Source organism: Mauremys reevesii, linkage group 2, assembly GCF_016161935.1.
Source record: "Mauremys reevesii isolate NIE-2019 linkage group 2, ASM1616193v1, whole genome shotgun sequence".
Classification (NCBI taxonomy): domain Eukaryota; kingdom Metazoa; phylum Chordata; order Testudines; family Geoemydidae; genus Mauremys; species Mauremys reevesii.
Window position 1 is genome coordinate 204174919 of NC_052624.1, and position 22145 is coordinate 204197063.

At 43.3% G+C, this 22145-nt stretch overlaps 1 protein-coding gene across 10 annotated transcripts in view; it reads left to right on the plus strand.

Annotated features, from left to right (window-relative positions):
* The window catches only part of MYOM1 (myomesin 1), a 147679-nt gene that overhangs the window by 105760 nt on the left and 19774 nt on the right, over nucleotides 1–22145 (plus strand). For all 10 annotated transcript variants that reach the window (XM_039523330.1, XM_039523327.1, XM_039523325.1 and 7 more), the window contains 12 exons: nucleotides 4317–4473; nucleotides 5497–5603; nucleotides 5753–5797; nucleotides 10524–10660; nucleotides 12481–12625; nucleotides 13678–13737; nucleotides 14023–14090; nucleotides 16786–16899; nucleotides 17646–17733; nucleotides 18931–18969; nucleotides 19059–19164; nucleotides 20684–20847. In XM_039523330.1, the coding sequence (XP_039379264.1) occupies nucleotides 4317–4473; nucleotides 5497–5603; nucleotides 5753–5797; nucleotides 10524–10660; nucleotides 12481–12625; nucleotides 13678–13737; nucleotides 14023–14090; nucleotides 16786–16899; nucleotides 17646–17733; nucleotides 18931–18969; nucleotides 19059–19164; nucleotides 20684–20847 (1230 nt within the window). The remainder of the gene's footprint in view (nucleotides 1–4316; nucleotides 4474–5496; nucleotides 5604–5752; nucleotides 5798–10523; nucleotides 10661–12480; nucleotides 12626–13677; nucleotides 13738–14022; nucleotides 14091–16785; nucleotides 16900–17645; nucleotides 17734–18930; nucleotides 18970–19058; nucleotides 19165–20683; nucleotides 20848–22145) is intronic.

Sequence of the window (22145 nt, forward strand, 5' to 3'; positions counted from 1 at the left end):
ATTTTTAACCTACTCATAAGAGATAGTACTGTTGTTAGAACTGACACACAATACATGAAATTAATAAAAACAAACACAAAAGTAAAACATCTAAGATGCTGAGGTTCATGCAGGTATAGTTTTTTGTGCTGTAAACACACACTGCAAGAGAGGGGAGAGATAGCTCAGTGCTTTGAGCATTGGCCTTCTAAACCCAGGATTGTGAGTTCAATCCTTGAGGGGGCCATTTAGGGATCTAGGGCAAAAAATATAGTTGGGGATTGGTCCTGCTTTGAGCAGGGGGTTAGATGAGATGACTGCCTGAGGTCCCTTCTAAACCTGATATTCCATGATGAAAAATATACCCCCCAAATCTCCTTAAAATACATAATTTAGTATAAGATAAACACATTTAAGGCTGCAGACTAGTTCTAGGAGCTCCTTGAGCCATTGGGACTTTTGGCAGTAGCCAATGAGAGCAGGACAGGGCCCTTGGGATATGTCTACACTTCAATAAAACATCCCATGTCAGCTGACTCAGGCTATGGGGTTAATAAAATGGCAGTGTAGACATTTGGGCTCACACTTGGAGCCCTGATTTTGGGATCCCATGGGGGCGGGGAGGATTCCAGAGCCCAGGCTCCACTGGTGCCTGATGTCTATTCTGCAATTTTACAGCCCCACAGCCTGAGCCCTGTGATCCCAAGTCAGTTGACATGGTCCTGCTGCAGGTGTTTCAATGAAGTGTAGACCTACCCATAGAGTCCTATTGTTCTGACATCGGGTTACGCACAATGGAAACATCTTATTCGTGAAATAAGAATTGGATGAACATTTGCCCCAAAGTTTCTGCTTCCCTTTGAGGATTAATGCTTAGCCTTCAGACTGATAACACAAGCTTGTCATGCAATAGCAGCCCCCACACATATCAAATAAGGAACCTCACATCTAATTTCAGTTCTAACAGACTGAGAATTGAAGCACTCATTCAGAGCTGGGGATACTTTACCACCTGCAAGGAGATTTAGCCACATAATTCCCATTGAGATCTAGGATAGCTGCAGTAAGGTGTGTGTCTAGAGTAATAGGGCCAAGTTCAGCAGAGAACGCCCACAGCCCTTAACGCTGGGGGCAGGGCTGCAGAGCTGCACCCTGGCTGCTACCAGGGGTATATGGGACTCTTGTCTCAGGATTTCGTTATTGCTCAGGGGCACAGAGCTGGGGTCGGATTCCAAGTCCACAAAGCAGGAGAGTCAAGATTTGGCCCAACAAAGTTCTCCGGGAAGCTCAGGGCTAATTAATCTTGTAGTGACTTTGTTGTCACATACTTTTAGCTCAGATCTGTAAATATGGTCTCTGCCAAACTACACTTCTTATGAAGGGTTAAGAAAAGACAAAACAAATCTCTCAGGAAGGCAAAAATCTGGTTAAATATGCTTTCTCACTCAAACCATACAAATCTCAGGCACAATCATGACATTTTAAAATCTGGTCTCAAATCTTCTGGAAAGGTAGTTTCCCAACTAATGTTGGCGTTATTAAGATCTTGGATAGATGCAAAATATTATTTTGGTCAGATGTGTCTCTCTGGAGAATTCCTGCATTTTGCAAATAGAATTGCAATGTTACTTTTGGCGAATAAGTCAGAAATATCAGCAGGAGAGCAAGATCTCTAACCTAAGAGGAATAGAAACTTAAATAAATATACTGAAAGAATTATTTCTGTCAGTAGGACTGGAGGCAATCTCCTATTTCCAGCATGTGTGGGTAATATGGTAAATATTTTGTATTTTTTGTTTCTAATTTGCCAACTATGTACACTTTTTCCTTATAATGTTTTAAAAGGTAAAATAAAACAAAACAATTGTCCCAAACAAACAGCAAACCCTCAAACAAACCTATATCTTTAGCTATAACTTAGTCTTGATTTCATCAAAGTGATTTCATTGTGTATGTTTTCCACAGAAAATCCCAGGGCTCTGAGGAGTATGCTTTAATCCTTTTTCAAATCCCATTGTGCCAGCCCCCAGCTCTGATACTGCTCACTGCAAAGTAGAATTAGGTCCTGATTCTGCAAAATCATCTGTGTGGGCAGACCATTGCACCTGCATGAAGCACCATTAACTATAGTAGGACTCTGCCCAGACATAAGGTCTACCCACAGGTATCAGATTGCAGGATCAGGGCCTTAAACCTCACCTATGTCTCCAGCTGAGGATTTTCCTTAGAGCCAACACAGGGGCATATTGGAAGAGTGGCTTTTAGATGAGGTCCTGTCTAGCGTGCTGCTGTGCTCTGGCAATCCTCAGCTGCTAGAACAGGGATCGGCAGCCATTGGCATGTAGCCCATCAGGGAAATCTGCTAGCAGGCCGGGACGGTTTGTTTACCTGCAACATCTGCAGGTTTGGCCGATTGCAGCTTCCACTGGCCATGGTTCACCGTTCGAGGCCAATGGGGGCTGCGGTAAGCAACGGCCAGCACATCCCTCGGCCCGTGCCACTTCCCACAGCCTTTATTGGCCTGGAAGAGCGAACTGCGGCCAGTGGGAACTGCGATCGGCCGAACCTGCAGACGCTGCAGGTGAACAAACCTTCCCGCCCCGCCAGCGGATTTCCCTGATGGGCTGTATACCAAAGGTTGCCGATCCCTGATCTAGAAACATGCTTTAGTTTCTTAGTGACCTGTTTAAGTATTTATGGTAAAGGTAAAGCAAAATGAGAAAAAATGAACTTATAAAAATGCACCCTGAGTTGTATAAACAACACCACTGCCAGATATAAGTGCTGAGTGGTAGTAATAATATATATAGTGAAGGCAAGCTAATGAAGTGTCAAGCATATTGCCTTTTGAATCGCTCTTATAGCGGAGTTTTTGCACATTACCTACACTGTCATCAAAAGATTGATACGCTAACACTCTGCAGTGGAAACAAACACTAATGACATGTCAAATGGTGAATTTCCATATAATGGATTACACTGGTAAATTTACAAACATGTTACTGCCCAGTAAGAGATATGTAGACCTCAGACTTCATTTATCATTCATAGGTACTTTACATGTATTTCTGAACTGCATATTGCATTTCGGAAAGGGCTGATAAATGATAATACTGGTACAGAAACAAATATTGATCTCTCCTTTTATTAAACATTTATGGCAGGCTACAAGCAATAAGACAATTCACAAACTACTTCATTACCAAGGAATGTGCTGCTGCTCACAGTATTGGAGAAGTCATGTATGGTATTAGGATTATGGGAACAGGACTCAAGAAAAGTACTGGAAATAAAACATTTATTACTCATTTCTGGATATTCTGATAGCTTTTTGTGAATGAGGTCCTTTTCGTTAAGATATAACATTTTAGAGGAAAAGTATGTCATTGACATTTTAGGCAGTTCAAGACATGCAGTTCTCTTGGCTGCACAGGTATGCATGAAAGGCAGATCCTAGGTATATTCTGGCTCTGGACTTATTTCCCATTCAGTGCCCTACCAGTGCACACTGGATGGTCCTGCCCTTACCAAGGCCTGCAGGCTCTGGAGTAGCAAGCAGTATTCAAAACCAGCTCTTGATTTGAACCAAGGTGCTGCACTTAGCTGCCAGTCACAGATACACTCCCTACTGGGGTGCACAGGATGCATTCCATAGGCCATTTCAGGGCAATATATCAGACTTGATTAATCCAACATCTGTACGTGTGAATGAGCTGCTGTGTGTAACACTATTAGTTGCACAAGTAAGTGCTACTGTGATGATTCATTTGTAAAATTAATATGAACTGTTAATTTCCTATTCACCCCTCCACCTTTCCCAAGTATACTCTTGTGTATGTGGCATGAACTTGTATTTTACTAGAAAATTAGAAGTTTTCCCTATTTTAGGAATACAATGAATAGCCCTTACTGTGAAAGTTGTTGCTTTTACAATATTTTCAACATTTCAACATTTAATGCATTTTAATGGACTGCATTTGTTCCTGTTCAGTTTTTCCAGTGCATTTAATTTTATTTTTAAGCCTGAGTTAAGGCTTCTTTCAGCCCAGGGCCCAATGCTGCAATCTTCATGTATGCATAGTCCTTAATCATGTGCAAGTAATCTCATTGACCTATGTACCCTTTTTAATTTGTTCATTACTTCCATGGAATTGCGCACCTAGATAAAGACTCTTCTCATGAGTAAAGGATCAAGGACAGTAGCCTGTTGCAGCAGCTTATGTATATGCAGAAGGAAGGAAAGGGCTCTGCTTAATTTACCCTGTGAATGATGTGTAAGCAAATAATTTATGCTGCTTTTTATTAAAAAGTAGACATGCTTTGTTTTGATCTTCCAGGAACTAAAGAAATGGAAGTAGATGTGGATGATAATGGAGTCATTTCCCTGAACTTTGAATGCGACCAGATGTCTCCAGACTCTAAGTTTGTCTGGTCCAAGAATTATGAACCAATTGAGGATGAATCTCGATTAGCCTTTGATGCCAAAGGTGGAAAGTAAGGACCCTTGCTTATAGCAACTCTGTTGTATTTAGAAATCCTAGGAATCACAGAAATCCATCCCTTTGGAGGTGACCTCACCAAGATTATTCATGCCCTTGTCAGTGGAAAGTTAGATTATTACAGTGTTATCTGAAGGTGGTCTCCCATGTAGACTATGCAGAAATTACACACACACAATGATGCATCCCACTTGTTTAAGCAGTGCTTCACATAAAGAGCACACTACACTTGTGCTCTCTGACCTGCACTGGCTACCAGATTTGCAGGTGCAATTTAGTATTTTTAAACATATTTAACCTAAATTGTTTTGTTCCTGACTGCTTCAAAAACTTTCCCATATTATACTGCGCTAGTTGCAGTCTTTTGAGGTGCTGGAGCAAACAACACTCTGGTTTGATCAGGAGGGAGCTGGTGGTGGGGCATTCTCAGTGAATATTGGAACATTTTTGCTCACCAGATCCCAGATTTGGTGACTTTCAGCATGGTCTGGATCACCTGTTTCCCCAGGCTTTTTCTAGAGAGGAAGGAGATGCAAATATACAGGTGCAAAAGTAACATATACGGAAGAAGAAATAGATGTATGAGCCCTGCCAATCATAGCACCCCAGAAACCATGTGACATTCCCCTCCCTGTTTATAGCCATCCCTAAAACATCCCTGACATCTCACATGAAAACGAAGTCCAGAGGGATGTTTCCTAGAACCAGCCTGTATTTACCATACTCCCAGCAATATGAACCCATGTGAACCCTTTCTGGCATCTTTATTCCATCTCTCATACACTCTACCCAGCAGGACTAAGCTGGATTTATTCAGATCTTTCATGTACCAGATACAGTCTGTGGGGTTCAGCATGTAAATACCATGGATATACTCACCTTTTTTCACTGGTTATGCCTCATCCTCTCCTGCTGAGCCAGAGCCACAGCAGATACAGCACCCACTAGTAAGGGGAAAGGGAGGTGTTCTGATTCAGGGTTTGGTTAAGGCTTTTAATCAAAATGTTTTTGTCTGAAGGTCAAAAGCTGCTTTTAAAGATCTTGGGGAAGATGATTTGGGCATTTACTCTTGTGCTGTCACAGATACTGATGGAGTTTCATCAAGCTACACAATAGACGAGGAAGGTAAGGAAAAAACCTATTTCTTACAATGCCTGCTTTATCTTTCACATCTCACTTTTTCTGCACTACATGAAAAAGTAAGAGAATCTGTGATCATTATAACTGGTAAAACAGAAACGCATACGTAACATTTCTTTTTAAAATTTTTGTAGAGATGAAACGCCTCCTCGCTCTCAGCCATGAGCACAAATTCCCAAGTAAGTGAAATGAGCATGCTCATAGAAGAGATACTGGCATGCAGTGTGAAGAGTTCTGGGATGTATATTAGAGTCCCTGCCAGCAACAGCTAGGGGAGCGGCTCCGCTGGCTCACGAGAAAAGCATGCAGTGTGTGAAGCTGAGGTAATGCAGGGGCGGCTCTAGACATTTCGCTGCCCCAGAGCGCCCTGTCATGCCGCGGGGAGCTCTGCCGCTCGCCGGTCCTGTGGCTCCGGTGGACCTCCCGCAGGCGTGCCACGCCTGCGGGAGGTCCACCGAAGCTGCGGGACCAGCGGACCCTCCACAGGCATGCCACCGAAGGCACCCTGCCTGCCGCCCTCCCAGCAACTGGCAGAGCGCCCCCCGCAGCATGCCGCCCCAAGCACGCGCTTGGCGTGCTGGGGCCTGGAGCCGCCCCTGGGTCATGGTTTCTACTAGTCAGTCTTTCAATTCTTCCCAGTACATTAATGTATTAATTGATGCCTTTGCTGCTTATTTAGATGCTGCTCTCTAGCTGTACAGGATAGTCCATATATTGGATGTGTAGTAAGCATCCCAATGGATTTGTTTTTTCTGGAGCACCAAATTTTACACTTACTCAGGTCCCTATGAGTTGCCAAGCCAGTGTGAGAGTTTATAATTTTCTGTCCCTTTAGCTTTAGCTGGCAACATTACTGCAATGTAAGTTAAGACCAAATTCGAGGTTAACAAAATAAAACATCACAGCAAGTCCAGCTAGAATGTGCCATCTGCACAGGAGTTTTCCTTCTGAAATGCCCCATTATCTTCTTTTTCTGTTACTGTAGACAACCTGACCATTTTTCCTGTTACACAGGTCTGTACCTTGGGGACTATATATAATGATTCCCTCTGCTTCTAGCTACAGGTTTTATTTACCACTGTGCTACCCCAGTTTTAAGCTGGTGCAATACCATTGTTTTAAACAATGGCATATAACCAGAGTAATACAATGGTGTCTAATGGTCTAAATCTTGCCATATCTTCCTCCACTACATGTCTAAGCTCTGACTAGTCCTCTCAATCCCAGTAGCTAAAGTTCTTGTCCATCACCTCCTATCTTTATCTCAGCTACTGAAACCCCGCCCCTCCAGTCCATCCAAACCGTGACTGCTAAAATGGTCTTCCTTGCCTATCAGTCTGACCACAACATCTCTCATTCTGAATCCCTCCACTTCCTTCCTTTTCTATATCACTTCAAGGCCCTACACAATTCTACTCTGGTCTACATATCCGACATGGTCTCTTATTGTGTCACGCACTGACTGGCCTTTTCTGATCCAGTGATGCCAACCTCGATGTCCCACTTGTTTGCTTCTTCCCCAACAACCTCCATGACTTTTTCTCTGCCATTTCCTGCATGTGGAATGACCTCCCAAACCCCACAATCTGCTACCTTCTCATCATTCAAATCTCTTTTTAAGACTTACTTCTTCTATGATGTCACCAAGAGCAAGTCAACAATATTATTAATTTATAATAAAATCAGCAACAAAAATAATTTCCTAATTGCACCTCCATACCCAAAGTTAGTTACCACAAAGTCGTATTCCATCACCCTTTGCCCTTCTTCACCCCAGCCCTTCTCTGTTGATTGTTCCCCTGACTCTGTCATGTTCTATGTAAGAGTGTGAGTTCTTCAGGGCAGAGATCACGTCTTTTCCCTTTGTATTGTCAGGTACCCACCATATATCTAGGCACTGTAAAGTATTAAGTAACAATAAGATGAGTTGTATCCGCAAATGCCTAAGAGAAGAGAAAATAGTAATGAGACCCCTTTGGGTATATGAGTAGCTTCAGTCTCATCTCTGGATAAACTATTTTTACAAGCACTAACAAAATTAGTAATGTATGTGAAAATTAATCACTAGAACTTGCATGTTCAACTTAAACACTTGCATGTTAATTCATTTAAACTGCTCAGTGCTTACTTTAACACATTTAACTTGTGTTCAGAAACAACTACAGCTGGCAAGCTTATTGGTAAGTGGGCTGCTTGAGTACTCCACACAAAAAGTATATCTACACAGCAAAGAAAAACCCATGGCTGGTCCATACCAACAGACTCGGGCTCACATGGCTCAGGCTGCAAGGCTGTTTCATTGCTGTGTAGATTTCTGGGCTTGGGCTGGAGCCTGGCTTTTAGGACCCTGCAGGGAGGGAGGTCCCAGAGCTTGGGTTCCAGCCCAAGCCCAGAAGTCTAGACAGCAATGAAACAGCCCCGCAGCCGCAGGCCCACGAGCCTGAGTTGGCTGGCACAGGCCAGCCACGGGTTTTTCTTTGCTGTGTGCACATACCTTTACTGAACATAGACAATGTATGAGTGTAGTAGCTGCACAGGACCAAGAAGGATGGGAAAGTCCTCTGTATAGCTGCTCTTCAACTTGGTAACTGCTAAAGGAGGTTTAATCAGGTGCTTGTGATAAGTTGAGACACTATACAGAATAGGAAGTAAAACTCAGAAGCAGGATTGTTAGACGTTTCCAATATAGCTGCCAGTTAGTGCTTCATAATACGGACACATTTTTAAATGAACACTTTTGTTGGACTCGGTCTTGTTAGTCTTGTGGACTGGGAAGTGACTTCTTTTCACAAAAGAACATGCCTTTAGCTTATTTTAGTCCTTTGTAGAACAGCCTCTGGGAAGCTTGGTTTTTTTCTTTCCATTTTAGGCTAAGATATTCATAGTTAATTACATACAAATCAAGTTAAGAGTTTAAAATTGCCACAAACCTGACAGTAAAACAAAAGCAGCACAGCCTAATTTCTTCATTTACACCCACTTCCTGTTGCAAACACTGGTGCATCTGGCATTTCTCTCTTTTTGTTTTTAGAGATTAAGATCCAAGGCACCTCTCATTTCTCATAGTGAGTGAGGAAGCTTTTTACAGCACCATTGCACTAACATACAGGACTCAAAATGAGGAGAAAGTGGTGGTGCTCTGCTTGCGTCCCAGTTGCCATAGCCAAACCCCTGATGACTCCATTTGCCACCTTCCTCTTTTCCTGCTAGCTACTTCCCATCCTCCTTCCCCTTTTGGCTATTCCCCCATTTCCCTACCTATCAGATGTCTTCAGGTGGGGGAGAAAGGAAGAGGGTTCCCTGCTACTCAGGACAAGGACATGTGCACACGTGTGTGTGTGAGAGAGTCTCATGTGCAGAGTGAAGCTTCCACCTGCGCTTCACAGCCTGATTCAGAGCAGACTGGGAGGCAGCTGCTTTCATGCATGTTGCCTGCTCCAGAAGGTGCGCTAGGGCTCTGGGAGGAGCAAGCAAGTGAAGAGGTGAAAATCTTTAAAGGAGCCATTTCCACGTGTGAGAAGTAGGAAGAAAAGTGAAAATGATTTGTCAGTTTCACTCCCTGCTGCTGGTAAGTGGAGCTGAGCAATGGAGATGATGAAGGAAAAATGCCAGACTAGCTCTGCTATAAAACAGGCTAATATGCCCTGCAGTACAGCCTTGTATCTGAAACAGTTTCACAACCCAGAGTTGTGCTGTTCATATTTTGGGTATTCTGTTTTACATTATAGCATGCATAGCCCCACTTTACTGTTGCTGAGTCCTTTATATATGTCAAATTTAAAGAAACAGACCTCTACCAATATCTATATGATAGGAGAGTTTCACATTTAGTTCTACAGCCACTACCAGACTATATAAACAAATGAAAAGATTCTCCCCCTGATTGTCTCACAAAGATGTTTGTAGATCCATCTCAGTAGCTCTGGGACAATGTCACACCCTTCCATGCATACACTTTACAGTATTCTCACAGATGAAAAACAATGACTCACTAATTCAGACTATAAATCTGATATGTCCTTATTATATTTTGGGAGCTCCACATATACTTTGCTTGTATATGCTGTATACCTATAGGAGAGTAGAGAAGTGTTAATGTACCGTTTGCATGGCTCTTTGAGTCTAGGTAAAAATCAATAAGAGCTATTTAGATGTTCAACGCCTTTCAAAAATCAGCCCCTATATCACTAGGTCTAATTGCTTGTGTTTTCCAAGTAATCTAAAGCCTAAGGAAAAGTTAGAATGAAAATAAGATGAAGACTTGAACTTGTCAATAATGGGAAAACTAAAACCATGGCTAAATGTTTGTACTGTGACATAAATGGCCACAATGCCATTCAATGGAGTTGACCCTGCTTACATCAAAATGAATGTAGCTCGTAATGTCAGTGTTTCTGGTTATCTCTTTGAAAACGGAGTGTAGTGCTGAAATTTTTGGCATGATATGACACATATGATCAATTCTAGGAATGAAGGACCAGCATGGGGTTCAGCTGTTTACTTTCTGATTACCCTTGAAGGCAAGACCTTGCAGGCTATTTTTTTCTGCTGAGTCATTTTGACATTTTATTATAACATTACAGAGTGAGTCATAAAGCATGGTTCTTTCTGGGCTATACACACTCACATCATGCTGCAGAGATATTTTCAGTTTACCTTGGAGACAGATTTTTCTTTGAGTTAGAATGGAGCAGCATCAAATATAGCTCAAACGCTGAATATTTCTAACTCTACACAACCCTAGTGACCCGGAACAACAGAACAACTACACAGAGGGTGGGGGCAGACAACACACTTCCATAAATTCTACACCTGTCAATGGGAGAATTGGCTTTTTGACGATGGAAAAGAACAGTTGTGAAACACAAGAAAGATTCTCTTCAGTCTTTTCTTTCCTTTTCATAGCTGTCCCACTTAAGTCTGAGTTAGCAGCTGAACTTCTGGAGAAGGGACAAGTGCGATTCTGGCTGCAGGCTGAAAAGCTGTCTGGCAATGCAAAGGTCAACTTTGTATTTAATGACAAGGAAATTGTTAATGGAGAGGTACGACTTTTATTTCTTATGGTTTTCTGACTTTTATAAGCAATGAGTATCAATGTTCCAGCTAAGCACTTTGAATATAATCAGGCCCCACTGCTCTACTGCATTTACATGGAAAACATAACATGAAAACATCAGTATAAAGATTGGTGCCCACATTCTGAGCTGTGGGTGAGCACTGCTGGATGCAGTTCCGGAGGGTGCACTCAGTGTGGCTTTCTGCCACCTGCAGAGGCAATATGTAACTGTGGATAGTGGGGGAGGGCACAACTAAACAGTTCTGTGGGGGCACGTGACCGCCCCATGTGTTGCCTCTGCCACCACTCCTGGAAACTTGGTATGTATGTAGACAACATACACTAGCAACTACCTCCTCCTCCTCCTGCTCTCTGTCCTGTGAGTGCCCAGCCCCCTGCAGAGCTTGCAGGCATCCCTCCCTGCCTGAACGCTCCTCAATCAATTTAGCCAGTGTTCAAAACAAGACCAACAAAAGGAGCAACACAGTTGGGAGGCACAATCCCCCACACGCCATCAGGATGGGTGGCACCAGGGTGGGATGGTGCTTGGGGACTGGATCGTCTCAGTGAACAAGAAGTTGAAGAATTATCAGTCACTTTGGAGGGAGGAATATGATACCCCCAAATTGCCTTCATCTTGATAGGCACATTGAAGGCTGCTGCTGCTGGGAGTGCATTGGAGCAGCAAGCAGCAGCAACAGCATAGTCCACCCCACTTTCCCACTCTTCCCCCCAGCCTCCTCTCCTCACTCACCTCCAGGGCTCTTGGGCTGGATGGGGCTCCACCTGAGTTGCCTGGCGCTGGGTACCATTGTCAAAGTTCCTCTTCCCGATCTCGAAGATGTCCCCCTCACTTACGTCAGTGAGCAGTCTGCGAAGCAGGAAGTGCTGGGACTCCAGCAGCAGGGAAGAAGCAGCAGCCCCAGGGAGCTCAGCCCACAGCCAGCTCAGTGCCCTGCTGCTTCCTCCCTCCCCATGCTGTACAGACACATGGTGAGTGCCACCACCAGGGGGAGCCGCTGTTGGGCATCCTGGCGAGAGGTGGCCTGAGAAATCTGGTGAGGCCCGTGACCCTACATGTCCCCCTACCCCAATCACCTCTGGCCACCTTTGTGGGCATCCAGATTCTCTAAGCAGCTAGGGACCATTCCAATCCTCAGACCAAGGCAGTCCTGTAATTTAGCTACCGTCCATATCCCTCTGTAGGCCTTTCCAGGAGACCAAAGTTCAGAGTGCAGTGCATTCAAACCACATCCTCACATTTCCTCATCCATGTGCCCACCCCCTGAATTCTGACTACACCACTGACCAAAGTTCTGCATGTAACCCAAAATCGGGGCCTATGTTATGTGCAAGTTCCCATAAGCAACAGGCAGAGAACTTTTTTAACCCCAAAACATATGAAATCTCTAGCATTCCACTACACTGGTTAGCGGGCATGGACAGGGCATTCTATAGAAGTAAGATATAAAAGCATCATCTCAGGGAAAATATTGTTTTGAAGAGTTGGGCAATAGTTTTCATATATTTAAAAAAATCCTTTCTAATGGAACAGAACATGATGCTCAGTACAGAACAGATATAAAGAATTATGATAATAATAAATATGCTTATATCATATTTGATTAACATATTTTATGTATATGTTTGGTTATGTGCATACAGCCCAGGACAGAGACAATGAACAAATCTGAATAAAGAAAATAAAGAATTTTATTAAGTGTACTATAGCATGTGGCCAGATAGATGAGTCTTTTCTGATTCTGAAGAAGACCATTACTCTCACTTTTCTTTTTGTTCCTGAAGAAATATAAGATGAAGGTGGACCATAATACTGGCCTTATTGAAATGATCATGGATAAAATTGAGGACAATGATGAAGGGACTTATACCTTCCAACTTCAGGATGGAAAAGCAACGAACCAATCCAGTCTTGTCCTTATTGGTGATGGTAAGCTCATCTAGAATTTCACTTTTACAACTAGTGCAGTGTGATGAACTAAGGAGCCGGTGACTCCTGAGTCTTGATCTGTGCTCTTACACTAATTTCTTAATATCAATCATGTCCTTGAGCAAGTCACTTAACATCTCTGCTTCAGTTTACCTATCTGTAGAATGGGATAATAACACCTACTACATCTGGTCAAGTTTCAGATTTTTTTTAATTGGGAAAAAAGGAAATTTTTCCATTATAATCTTTAGGAAAAATGTTCACATTTTCCAACCATCTCTATTACTTACATGCCTCACAGGGTCATTGTGTGGATTAATTAATTTTGCAGCATGCTTGGAAGATAGCAGGTGCCATATACTACCTAAAATGTCTCTCTCACATCTGTCTAGCTATCTTTCCTATATCTACAATGAAAATGTCCCACAATGCTAATGTGATGCAAATGTTGTTGCAGATACTTGGGAGTGTTCTATTTCAAGTTAGATATTCAGATATACCTACAGCTGCCTACATGTCAACTGCTTGATGATTCTGCTGCCATTCTTGTTTTCCTTCCTCAGAGGATCAAATGTGATTAGATGAGTGACATTAAATGTCTTCTCCTTTTGGTGGCATATATTCAGATATATTTACAAGTCATACTTTTCTCTTTCATGAATTAAATATTATTCATTGTAGCATTACATTGACATTTACTATAACAAATGAGTTTAAGAGGGTCCTCAAGTGCTGAATGAACCACCATCAATAACATAAATTTCCTCAAAAGGGTTGGATACATGTAAAAGGTTTAATGTCTGTGGGTGGCTAGGAGAGCCTGGGTCAACTGTAATAACATTGTGACAGCTGAAATACTTAACACATGAAGTATTTACTATCAGTGACCTGGGGTGAAAAGCTGGCCCCATTGAAGTTAATAGCAAAACTCCCATTGACTTCAGCAGGGACAGGATTTCACCCCTGCAATACAGCAATATCCCATTCCCAACTAAGGAGATACTCTGTCTAGAAGGCTCATATTTGTTTTCCTGACTGTTTTTGATCCCTAGTGTTCAAGAAGCTACAGAACGAAGCAGACTTTCAGAGGCAAGAGTGGTTCAGGAAACAAGGTAATGAACAGTATAATCATATACAAATGAAAGGAGTTCAGGCATCTTTTGGCTGATTAAATGTAGGAGCAGGTTTAAATATGGTATTTTGAAATACAAATGCCTAGTCAATTCTAATTAATTCCTTACCTCATTTTTTACATAAAGAATAAAATCTGAAGAATAAAAGCCTATATTTCTGACATTATAAAAATAACAGTATATCTAGCAAGAAAAGTTCATTTGACTTGTCTTTTGTATTGTGATTATTGCTCATATGATTTTGTAAAAACTCATTTTAAACAGGTCCTCATTTTGTTGAGTATCTGGGATGGGAAGTTACCGCTGATTGCAATGTGTTGTTGAAATGCAAGGTAAGATTTGGTTGGTTTTCAACACTGTTCAGATAGTTATAAAAGCAAGAGATATACTGGACCAGATTGTGGCCAGTCACTGCACAGGCGTGCAAGGTGGGGAAGAATGCAAAGAGGTTTCCTTTTCCTTTGTATTCCCCCAACGACATCTGGACACAGTCACAGATTCTGTGCTGTCTTGAGCACAAACTGCTTTCTTCTTAATGCTCCCAAAGGGTGATCTGTGGGTAGGAGGCAGGGGCCCTTCTAAGCAGAGCAGGTCAGAAGAAGGGAACACATACTACATGCCATTAAGGGGTGTCACAAACAGGCATGCTTCATCTGCATATTGGATAGTGCCATGAGGAACTGAGCCTCTGACCGTTGGACTTGGGTGATTTGGAATTTAAGGTTGACTTCGTCACTGTACTCCCTTCCTTCTGTTTTGGGCTCCATAGTGCTCCCACTGGGATGTTTTAACTCCATACCTCCCTTTCCTCAGGGATGTGCCTAGCAGGTGCTATCATTATAACTGATATGGTCAAACCACTGTTTCTTTTAGCAGGAATAGCTTCTCAAGCTAACAGTAAAGCCTTAGTCTTTGAGTATGGGAGAGAAAGCGATCAGGAGGGAGAGTTAGCTCCTCAGGGCAGGGACTCTGCTTTCATTGAAGTTTGTACAGGGCTTAGCACAATGATACCCTGAACCTGACTGGAGGCCTCTTGGTCCTATTGTGCTATAAATATTAAATAGTAAGGAGAACCAGGGAGCAGGGGTGAGAGAGAGGAAGGAGACTCTGTTCTAAAGGGATACCGAGCATTTCATCTCTAGGTCATAATGTTGTTATAATTTGGCAGCTTTCTTGTGTCCTTTCTGAAATGCATCGGTGATATCAGTCCAGTCCCTAGTGAATATATGTACATGCCACAAAAACAGTATGCTCTTGTGTGCTGTCTCAGAAGAAAGGCCAAGTATATAATGAACAAATAGACTGAACAACCCATTCCTCAATCCAGGAGTGGATAAAAGGGCTTTGTTCTCCATCACTGTCAACCATCCTTCAGTCCGGGAGGAGCAAGCAAGATGTGTGTGGGGGGGTATCTCTCTCAGAATGCTCTGAAGCCTTTTTCTGGTTCGTATTCTTTGCTCTGATTTGGGCAGAGTTCCTCTGCATGGTGTCCACTGACTCCTTCTCAGAGCAGTGGAGATTTTTCAGGGTTCCCTGCTCTGTGTTTGCCCTGGATCTCTCATTTGACCCTGGGACCTGCAGCACTTTCTCTGTTTTTCACTTTTTGTCCCCTGTGTAACCCTTCTGCCCATCAGAGTTGGCAGGAACAAGGGTTGGGTTCAGTATCTAGGGGTTCTGTTTCAATAACACAATGCAAAACTGGCTCGAGCCCCCACCCAGTGACCTGGGACAATTACATACCACCCACGCTGGGCTCCTCTGAGAGGCAATACTTCCCCCCTCGCAAGCACTGAGTCTGAGTATAGCAAAAGCCTTTTCATAAAGGAGGGAAACAATGCGGCATTATGTTGGGGAAACACCACAAACAGGATTCATAACACAAACCATGAGCAAAAGACCCACCCCCAAGTAAGTTTGGCAGTGTCCTTTTCCCCTCAGGGTCTTAAGTCCAGCAACACAACAGTCACCCCACCCACAGTTTCTGACTTTGGTCGGTGCAGCCCCAGATTGGTTCTTGAGTCCAGCAACCCAACAGTCATCCCTCCCACAGTTTCTGTCCTTAGTCTGTGCAGCCCCACCCCAGAGTTCAGAAGTTCATCTGCAGAGTTTACCTCCCAGCCTGGGTGGAAGTGGGGGAGGTACAGGGGGATCTTACATGCTCTGCTACTTGGGTTGACTGCTGATTGCCACACCTCTCCATGGGGTTCTGTTGCAGTCTTCACTGCCATCTGCACCTCTCCACTCTGCTAGCTGCTTGCCAACTTGTTTTCTGGCCCCCCCACCACACACTTAACACAGCTCTCTGTGATTTTAGCTGGCAGCAGGGGAACCTCAGTGCTGGTGTACCACTAGCCCAAAGTAGATCAAATGCTTTAGCCCACATATTAATGATTTCAGCTCTGTATATAATAAAACTCCTTATAAAGTCAAAATTTGCTCTGTTATTACACAGTGGAGAAAGGAAGAATAAGAGCAGTGTTTCAGGCTCTTGGAACGGGCCCTCACTCCTGGGTACACATACATGTTTCCAGCATTTCTCAATTCATTGGGCGTTAGAACCCATGTCCCTTGCCTAGAAAGTGCTACTTAGCTGAGGGCAAGTCCCTCCATCATAAAATGCCAAGTACAGTTCTACTGTCCTTGATTCACATAATGAGGATAACAACCCTTTATTACTCCTTCCCCAATAACAAAGAGACTGGGGATCCCACAGCAGCCAAAGTGACCATTTGGGCAAGCAGTCCTATCATGCTAGGCAGGGTGGGTGTGCCTATGCAAATGAGATCAGCCCCTGAAGTCCCTTTCCACAGCTCACCACAAGATGTCAGGGTAGAGCCCATTCTGACTCTGCTTACACCTGTAATCAGTTAAATTCTGGATTCTGTGTCCCCTTTCTCATCTGAGGGGGTTGCGTCTTTCACTGTTCTGGTGGGTGATCCCAGAATTCACATAGGCTGATACACCTAGCACTCAATTCACTATATTAAAATAATAGGATAATACTGATGTGCTTTTCATACATTTTAGGTGGCTAATATTAAGAAGGAAACGCACATTGTTTGGTACAAAGATGGGAGGGAGATAATGGTGGATGAGGAGCATGACTTTAAGGATGGCGTATGTACTCTGCTGATATCAGAGGTGAGTGACTCTTGGCTTTTTGATGTACAGATCCACTGTAGTCAGTTCAGTTCATAGATATGATCTAATCTTATATTCCAACATATCCACTATAGATAAGAACTGGGATACAGTTTATAAAGAAAAAGCTTACCTTGCATTTATTTTTTGGCTACAGCAAATTTCTATTTAAATCCTTGTGAATTCAGATTTTCAGGAAACTGTGAGAAAGAGCTAAAGAGCTTCACATTTCCCTTTTAAATCAGTTTAAAGAGCTGGAGGATTACATCAGACTGCAGTGCTGATTACATTAGAAATAGGGTGACCAGATGTCCTGATTTTATAGGGACAGTCCCGATTTTTGGGTATTTTTTTTATATAGGCTCCTATTACCCCCACCTCCAGCCCCGTCCCGATTTTTCACATTTGCTGTCTGGTCACCCTAATTAGAAAAGGGTTAAACACTAATGCATGCTCCTATCAATCGGAGAGAGGAACCCTGGTCTTGTGCTTAAGGCACTACCCTAAAATTAATAAGATATTGGTTCAGTTCCTAGTTCTGCTGCAGGTTTCATGAGTGCTCTAGAACAAGTCATTTAGTTTCTCTGTGCCTCAGTTCCCAAACTGTAAAAGGAACAACATTAATTCTATACCTAGTGAGGACGAGTATATAGATAGAAGGTTAAATTTGGTGTCTATATATTTTTTTTGCCAGCCACATAAATCACCAGTTTTGAATGCTACTGTTTGTTGTTATTGCTTTACAGTTTTCCAAGAAAGATGCTGGTATTTATGAAGTAATACTGAAGGATGACAGAGGAAAGGACAAAAGCAAACTGAAGCTTGTGGAAGCAGGTCAGGAGAACATTCTGAATGATTTATCCCATACTGGGTCATAAGTACCTGAAGTGACAGTGTTTCTTTGTCTGCATAAGAGTTTTGCATAGGCAAATTTCAGCATCTTTTTCAAGTGGTTTTTGCTTCTCCTGCATATTAAACAGGTTCCTAAACCAAAAGTTATCACAGATGCCATGAGACCATCCTGATGGTGACTTTTCAGTAACAGAGCATTCCAATGTACTTTTGTTAATTAGATTATTTGTAATATTTTCCTCAGGATACCCCAGTTGAGGGTATTCACAATTATAACAGTTTTCAAATTGTGTGCTCACTATACTAAAAGTAATTTCATTAATGTAGAAGAATGTTGTGGATCTAGGCCATTTTATGAATATGATATATTTTAGGTTCCTATGGGGATGCACTTTCAGACTTTTTTAATTAATCTGTTTTGCCAGTAATTTATTTAAGGGTACTTCTAGTCATAGAACTCTGTATATTTTAAAGATTTCATTGCTACTTATTGTGCCCAGTACATGGAGCAAAATTCATACTCGGTATCTAATACATTGATATGGAAGGGCCAAAATTCCAGTTGAATACTGTCACCTTTAGAAAAAAGAATGTTGCCCTGTTCAGTAGTGAAGTTAAACATGGTGCTGAAACCATGGACTAGACAGGCAAGCTCCCTGAAAACACTCCTTAGCTTTGTTGTGCTTGAAACTGAGGAATATAAGGGTCTGATACATTTTAAAATGCAAATCAGATTTCTGTTAGGAACTCTTTAGAGGGAATGCATTAGAGCAGGGGTAGACAACCTATGGCACAGGTGCTGAAGGCGGCACGCGAGCTGATTTTCAGTGGCACTCACACTGCCTGGGTCCTGGCTACCAATCTGGGGGCTCTGCATTTTAATTTAATTTTAAATGAAGCTTTGTAAACATTTAGAAACCTTATTAATTTTACCTACAACAATAGTTTAGTTATATATTATAGACTTATAGAAAGAGGCCTTCTAAAAACATTAAAATTTATTACTGGCATGCAAAACCTTAAATTACAGTGAATAAATGAAGACTTGGCACACCACTTCTGAAAGGTTGCCGACCCCTGCGTTAGAGTCATAACACTGCATGCGAAATTTTCAACCTATTACTGAGTATGTTTGAGCTATGGTCACTGAGTCTCAGCCTATGGATTTTGTTTCCACAGCTTTTGCAGATCTGATGAATGAAGTGTGCAGAAAGATTGGTAAGTATTTAATTCCCCTGTCAGATGAATGACTCGTGCTTCTTCATGAATGGCAGTAGGGTTGCATAAAACATGTGCTCTTCTTTCAGCTGTATCTGCAACAGAACTGAAAATCCAGAGCACGGCAGAGGGTATCAGATTATTCTCTTTTGTTAATTATTACTTGGAAGATCTGCAAGTGAGCTGGTTACACAAGTAAGTGTATGAAAGCTTGCTAGCAGTCTACAAATTCTTTGGTTTTACACATTCAACAGGAAATGATATGTTAAAATACTGGGCCCCGTTCTCCTTTCATTTACTCCCAAGTAATCATGTGTAGCTCCATTCAAGTCCATGGAATTATATCAGTCTGTCAGAGGGGAATTGGACCCATTAATTTTTAGCAGTCTGGAGGAAGAACGTGAGTAAAGTATTTATGACCAGAAGATCCATGAAACTGAAGAACATTTGGAGTTCAGAAACGTTTAGCTCGAGGTCAGCCAGTCTGTCTCCCTGAATTGCACCTTTTTACAAAATTGCAGGTGCAGTACAGTTACAGAACTAACAGGTGCAATATATATATCTGGTTTCATCCTTATAAGACCCCTTATCTATTAAACTCCAACATGTGCCTGAGGCAGTAAAAAAAACCCCACAAAACACAGACAGTCTCTACCTTGGAGAGCTTACAACCAAAACAAGACAGAAAATGAGATTTTCAAACCCCATTTAAATTAATGGCACGTAGGCATCAGAATCCCTTTGGCAGCTTTGAAATCTCAGCCAGAGTAGACAGAATGCACTGGGAAATCCAAAGGAGTGACTGATTAGGATTATTTTAAATCTACTTAGTACCATCTCTACTTTCAACTTTGCATTGCCAGGAGTCCCTACACATTTGAAAACTGGAAGCTAATATCAAATGCTGCAGATTTGTCGATTGCTCTCACTCTCATGTTTAATTTTTTAGAAACTAATTTTATGTTAGAATGATCACATTAATTCACCAAGGGTTAGTAAATTGCTCCCTGGCCCTCTGTTACATTCCAGGGCATTAGTTTAAGGATAAAAAGAAATTGAGTGACTGATTTGACAAAAAGCTTCCTCTCTTGTCTAGGGTAATTAACTCTTCAATTAGAAAGCTGGGAAATGGATACTTTTGTGGAAAGAGATATACTAATGTATGCATGTATTTACCTAAAAGACCAAATTCTGGCACTGTGCCAAATTGCTCCCTAAATGGAAATATACTGTTGCTACAAAAGCAGCTTTGTTGTCTGTTCATGTCCTGGCCATTCATAGCCCCTTGTACAACCCCCCTTTTTACCTCATTCAGAAGCAACATGTGATGAGGTAGAGATATGAATGTGGGATGTATTCTCAGGTTACATGCTGAAACGCATGGATCTCCCCCACCGATCCTAGGGTCTTGAGCTCTGCAGCTCTGGTCATGGAGGGCACATGTCACAGCTTCTTGGTAGGCTGTGAGGAGAGCTAGAATTGGAACAGAAAAATTCCATCCTGTGCCCCACTTTGGTCCTCAGCTTTCCTAGTATGACACAGTCTCCAGACAGAATTTGATCTAAAAAGTTTGAAATTTTGAATTCATAGTGTAGCACCACAGGAAACATTTGCAAAAATTCTCTAGTGCAGACATGGCCAGTGAGACCACAAAGGTCATTCACATTTATAATATGATAAAAAGGAAGGGATAATGTTGCTTTTTATTTTTCAGTGATGCCAAGATTAAGTATACAGACAGAGTTAAGACTGGTGTTACTGGGGAGCAGATCTGGTTACAGATCAGTGAGCCAACTCCACAGGACAAGGGCAAATATATAATGGAGCTCTTTGATGGTAAAACTACACATACGAGGAAGCTGGATCTCTCTGGACAAGGTAAAGGAGTCACACTCTAAATACCTAATTCTTCAGAGCTGTCAGTGCCGATATCTTTCACCAGCATTCAGAACAGGGGTTAAAGGTGTAGAGGGAAAGCTAATGGTGCTTGGATTAATTCTGGGATAGATTTCCACCCAGAAGGCTCTTGAGTCCTAAGGAGAACATGTGCCAGAAACAGGCTGCTCCCGAGGTCCAACCTTTCCGTCCACAGCCATTTCTACCCACAAAGCCCCAACTCCACATTGTGTTTGTGGGCTCTAGGTGATGGGGGAATCATTTAGCAGGGACGGATTAACCTTTTGTGGGCCTGGCTCCAAACAGATTTATAGGTCCCCCTGGGGGCAATGGAACATGGCACAGGTGGGTGGGTGTCAGTCCCCGGAGCGAGGGGCCAGCCAGGGCATGACGTGGAGAGGGCAGCCCCACTCTGCCCAGCCCACTGAGAGGGCACTGTTTACAAACTGGCAGTTGCCAGACGCACACTGGCCCACCTGGCCCTGTGCTTCCAGCATACCCCTTCCCCTCGGGAGTGGGCCCATGCCATGCCACACATCCCCCCTCACCAACACCAGAACATCCCCCCCATTCCCTATGGCCAGAGCCCACCCCTGGACCCGCTATGCTCAGTGTGCCCCCCCAGACCCTGCCACAAATGCATACTGCCCTGTACAAAACCACCCCTGCCCAGCACCACCCTGCACATAGCCCTACCACAACTGCCCCACACCTCACACAGAACCCCCACTCCGTAGTGCCCCAACACACAGAGATCTTCCCTGCCCCCACTCAGCACCCCCCAAGACCCTCCAGAGACCCACTCCTCCATGCCCTGCCTCATGGCCGCACTCACTGGCCCTGCTGAGAGGCAACTGTGTCTGCCGGGCTCAGCAAGCAGTGCAGCCAGGGCTGGTTGCAGGGCAGGGAATCGCTCCAGTTCCTCAGGAGTGGCACGATCAGCCAGGCCAGGGCCTGCTCTGCCCAGGCTCCCTTAGGACCCACTTGCCTGGAGGGGCCCAGCCAAGCCCCTCACACCTGACTGAGATTGGCCAGGCTTCTGCATCAGTCCCAGGCAGCTCAGCTCCGGGGAGACAGATGGAGCCCAACAGGTAGTGGGAAGCAGAGACTGCCCGGAGCCAGAGGTGCACTGGGGTCTGGCCAGGAGGCAGAGAGAAACCGGCGCGTGGGGGCAGGGGGTGGAGAGGAGCCCTTGGCCGGCGGGTGAGCGGGCCGAGAGAAGCAAGTGGCTGGCAGGGTCTCAGGACACAGTGCAAGCAGAGCAGGCTGGGGCCCCTTCT